At 29.0% G+C, this 4,929-nt stretch overlaps 1 protein-coding gene across 1 annotated transcript; it reads right to left on the bottom strand.

Moving 5' to 3' along the window:
• Positions 1–1,435: 1,435 nt before the first annotated feature.
• On the bottom strand, positions 1,436–4,303 carry LOC124359357. Its single transcript, XM_046812035.1, has 4 exons — positions 4,165–4,303; positions 3,051–3,160; positions 2,521–2,576; positions 1,436–1,681 (listed from the first exon to the last, which is right to left on the bottom strand). Exons 2-4 carry the CDS (start codon positions 3,115–3,117, stop codon positions 1,586–1,588), a joined length of 219 nt encoding a protein of 72 aa, XP_046667991.1. The 5' UTR covers positions 3,118–3,160; positions 4,165–4,303; the 3' UTR covers positions 1,436–1,585.
• Between the last annotated feature and the right edge of the window lie 626 nt (positions 4,304–4,929).

Raw genomic sequence — 4,929 nt, 5'->3', positions numbered from 1 at the left:
AACTAAATTTCTGTTCAAAGGATCATAAATAATACAAACAATAATAACACTGAAAAATAATTAAAAATATGTCATCGATAAAATAGTACGAATAATTCATGTTAAAGCAATGAAATCTCTGCTACAGTTAATAAAGAAAAATTAGCAAGAAAACAAAAAATTTCTCAGAATCAATGACGAATCCATTACAAATGTTGTATACTCAGTTTCCAAAAATCTATTACAAATGTTGTTTAATGTGGTTCCAAAAATCTATTACAAATGTTGTCTAATCTGCTTCTAAAAATCTATTACAAATGTTGTTTAACGTGGCTCCAAAAATCTATTACAAATGTTATCTAATCTGCTTCTAAAAATCTATTATAAATGTTGTTTAATCTGCCTCGACAAATTTATTAGAAATGTTGACTAATCTGCTTCAATAAATCTATTACAAATTTTATCAGATCTGTTTCGAAAAATCTATTACAAATGTTGTATAAGTATTTTTTTTCTTCATCTTCTGTATATAATGTAAATGATTTTGTATTATTTGGAATACATATGGAGCTTACACTATTTTTAAATAGCATTCCTTCAAATTCCGGCTTATATTTATCATCTAGAAGATTGTATAAATTTTCCCTGGAACTCTTAAAGTATGACTGTGAAATCTGTATTAATCCTAAGATTTATTTTTATTCTATTTCTTCTTTTCATTCTCAATTTTCTCGTTGCCCTCATAGTTACCAATAAGACCAAGGTAAAAATATTCGCTAACGCTCATGCAAATCCCATGAAGTAACGCTCAGTGATTTAAATATAGAAAAACGTAAGGGAAAACTTTGAGCCTATAGGTCTGTTTGTTTTCGAGATATTGTACGCAAAGTCAGACAGAAAGTTTTCCAGTTCCTCGAGTGATAGTCTTCAATAACGCTCACCCACTGACAGCTCTTATCATGTTTTATACTTTCTACTACTGCTTTATGTGCGTTAAATTTGTAAAACTTAATACAAAGAATTGAATTTACAGATTCTATAAAGTAGAAATTTTATATCCTACTTCTTACATTTATGTTAAAAATATTAAAATTGTTTGTATTTAAAGTGCTAAAAATTATGATTCAGGTTATTATATGTAATATATAGATTCTTCATTATTATCCATTATGTAGCATATGAACATTAAGATAATATAATATATAATACAAATATATAAAAACGATTGGGCAGATATTGGCCAGTCGGAGAGGCAGAATGTTTTGTAATTAAACACATTAGCAATAATTAATTTCATACTATTATGGCTTTTGAAATGTTAAAAAAAATAACACTGAACATTTCAGTGTTGCAAATTTTCAGTTATGACATCGTTTTCAATGTTTCTCGTTGTAGAAAGTAGTGGAAGGAAAGTCTACCACGCTTAATATTATACCAGGGCTATAAGTAATCACACTTTTACAAATGAAAATGTATTTTAATCATAATATTTTAGAAGTTTGTCAGATACAGGGCCAATCCATGTGGATTTAATATATCAGAGCCTAGTGGACTCTGACGTTATCCAGAAATCAGTAATCAGTGTAGTGGGTGGTGAAGACTATGATCAGAGACAGGGCACGCCCGTGCAGGTAGGCACGCCTTGTGGTGAGCAAACACAGGACTGGCAGTTTCTGGTCCACGTGGATCCTGGGAAGCAGTTCTGGAAATATTGAACAATGGTGTTATTTTACTTAGCATATACCAGTGTCTTAAAGTAAAGAATATTTAATGATACTTTGCATTACTGTGAAAATTTATAATAAAAGGACAGAACGATTTTAATACTTAAGGAGTAATACGATTTGAGAGTACGGTCGGAAAAGATAAAATATATATAGAGCTGAACACAGAGTATATGAACGTATTATATTAGTTAATGGAATGTTATATTATGAAAAGTATAAATTAATCCAGATGAAGGCAATCGGTATTGTTTCAATGTAACAATAATGAGAGGGCTAAAACCCACAAGCAAACTTCTTAGTAAAATCAAATAATCACAACAGTTTTACCTAATTTATGTGACACAGTAGGATAATGCTTGGTTTCAACGAAAGCCAAATTGAACTTTTGGAAGAATGATAGTTGTTTGATAAAAAAACAACTGTCAAAAAATCAAATTGTTACGTTATATTAAAAAAGACTGAAATAATGTATACAGGCATTCATAATGATGGACTATGTTTTTTGAAAAAAAAAATTTAAGCTAGAATAAGTAGAAGCTATACGCTCGTATGTATTAAGCGTTTATTATACAAATAGTGTAATTAATAACGTATACGTAATAAGAACAGTATATGCACAGGTACTACGTTGGTAGTCATTGCCATTATGCGTACGATGTACTATGTTAAAAAATTGCTTACAGTACAAACCAAACATCTATTTAAAGGTAACCATCGTAAACACATTCGTAACATAGAGGTTTGCATTAAATCACCAGAAAAACATATCATATCACAGAACATTAATTAAATATTGTGTAAAAAAAATACTCACCCTCTCCTCACTGCTTATGGGTCCCGATTCTGGAGACTCTGGCGACGAATTGATTCCTACACAAACACAAGTAGTTTTTAGTGGGTCATCTAATTAAAAACACACTGCAAGCTACAAAATTCTATCAATGTTGATTGTTGTTTTCCCAATACAATTTATACACATTTCTCTAATATGTGTATTTATAAAATTCAATTTGTTTAATAATACTTGTATACTTGCATTATCATCTTTACACCTTTACACTGAATCAGTTTTCGTCAGACTAAAAATACCGTATATATAAAAATGAAAATCTCGTGTATATATATATATATATATATATATATATATATATATATAATTTGTTCCACACGTTATAATGGCCAAAGCATAAGCCAAAAACTTCGTTCTAATTTATTCAATTTATTCTTCAAGACTTAGATTTACTTACGATTTAGTTTATTGTAGTTGAAATTAAAACATTATTTTATAATACAAGCCAATATAGATACTTAATTGTAAACGTAAACTATCGTAATATCACTCACCGGCCATGACGCTACTGAAGAGGAAGAGGGCGCAAAGTGTAAACAGAAGTAGGTACGAGTATCTCATTGTTGTTCTTGCTATTTTGCACGACTCCTAGATAACTGTGATGCTAAAAAGAAAGGAGGAACTGTTAGATCTCTTTGATGTTTATACACTTATTTTCTAAATATTAAAACTGTATTGTTGTAATCAAATTTAGAACTCGCAGCCTCCAAGCCATTAGTATAAGGAAATAAAAATTAGGAATTGTTCTCAAATATCACTGGTACAACAACAAAAATGTTGTTGTATAGAATGTTGTTATTCGCGTTACATATAACGACAATGGATACAAAAATGTTCAAGTTCTGTATATATATATATATATATATATATATATATATATATATATATATATATATATATATAGTCACGCCAAGTAAGAGATCCGGGTTCGATTCCCGGTGGAGCAAGTACTTTTTGCGATTCAATGTTTATTGAAATAAAGAAGGCTATTGCCATTTATACACTTTAATGTATATATATATATATATATATATATATATATATATATATATATATATATATATACAACAGTATTATTCTTCAAGCTTCAGAGAAAAGCTATCGGTGCAAAAGAGTAACAGGTATTTGGGTAATACATTTTGAATTGAAAATATACTAAATCCAATGGAAAAATCACCTTTAAATTTGGCTTGCTTAAACTCTATAGTATTTTCAGGATTTTAATATTTTATTTTATATTTCCCATGTAGTCACTAAGGGAAATAAGAGTATATATCTAAAACGGGTATTTGGATATTTTAAGAATGATTTTTGTCACAAACATGCTTTTATTTATTTTCTATAGAGGGTAATATAACCATTTGTAACGTTTATAATATTTTAACATTATTTATTTATTTAAATTCGTTCTAGCACTGGAAATGCTTAAATTTACAGTTATGTATTCATAAAGAAAACTGTGTAAAAATAGTCATGAAAAGTTTTACTTACTCGTAAGAAATACTAAACATTATTTTCTTAAGAATGTAAGTATGTTACAACTCTAAAAGCAGAATACGTTATAGAAAGTTACGTTACACCTTGTTGAATGAACAGCCTCCAACTTACCGGGTAGCTGAGTTGTGGTTGAACTGGTACTGACAAGTAGGATGTTAAACGTCTATTTATACTCTAAAATGAATTAGATATGTAAATTGGTTATCCAATTAATTTCATGAGTAAAAAACCGTTATATCAAAGAATAAATCTGTTTACAATCTTTTCAACCCAAATCATAAGGAAAGAGTACAGTTGGGAATTTTGTGACCATAGGTCGTGGCCTCAACGCCTATGATACGTATATTGAAGTTATCATTCTGTAAAGATAAATTTTATTCGAACAGATTTCCTCATTTAATTCAAAAGTGTAATATTGCTAACTTATAATGAAATCAACTAAATTCATCTTGCAAGCAATATTGTGCATATTATGTAAGCGTCATGTAATATTAAAGTTAAACTCCATAGTGAAGTTAATTATAACTGGCAAGTTTGCCCCAGTTCCTGTTAAAATATTTACGATATTGTCACATTTGTCAAGTTCAACACCCAGACTTGTTTGTAATCCTAATCCTAATAATATTATTACATAGGACATTCTTACGGTTCCTGGGATGAATATAGGCCTATTATTACTTCAAAAATCCCTCCGGGCTAGACTCCATTGGTCTTTCAAATTGTAAATAATAGGAGCATGCCCAATTTAATCACCTGTTGTGTGAAAACACTGATTGTTATTACCAATAATTGTTATATATTTTTAGTAAGTACATTCTATAATAAATAACTCATCTTCCTTACAAAACGAAATAAAACATAAAATGGTCGGAATTT

Source organism: Homalodisca vitripennis, chromosome 4 (genome assembly GCF_021130785.1).
Source record: "Homalodisca vitripennis isolate AUS2020 chromosome 4, UT_GWSS_2.1, whole genome shotgun sequence".
In the NCBI taxonomy this organism is placed as follows: Eukaryota; Metazoa; Arthropoda; class Insecta; order Hemiptera; family Cicadellidae; genus Homalodisca; species Homalodisca vitripennis.
Note: the sequence above shows the minus strand (reverse complement) of the source record. Positions and strands in the feature narration are given on the sequence as shown.

Bases quoted from the DNA above. Each gene is read 5' to 3' on its own strand.
- LOC124359357 (XM_046812035.1), bottom strand. From the start codon at position 3,117: ATGAGATACTCGTACCTACTTCTGTTTACACTTTGCGCCCTCTTCCTC. The intron at 2,577-3,050 runs GTGAGTGATATT...GTGTTTGTGTAG, and splicing joins CTTCAGTAGCGTCATGGCCG to GAATCAATTCGTCGCCAGAG. The intron at 1,682-2,520 runs GTGAGTATTTTT...CAATATTTCCAG, and splicing joins CCATAAGCAGTGAGGAGAGG to AACTGCTTCCCAGGATCCAC.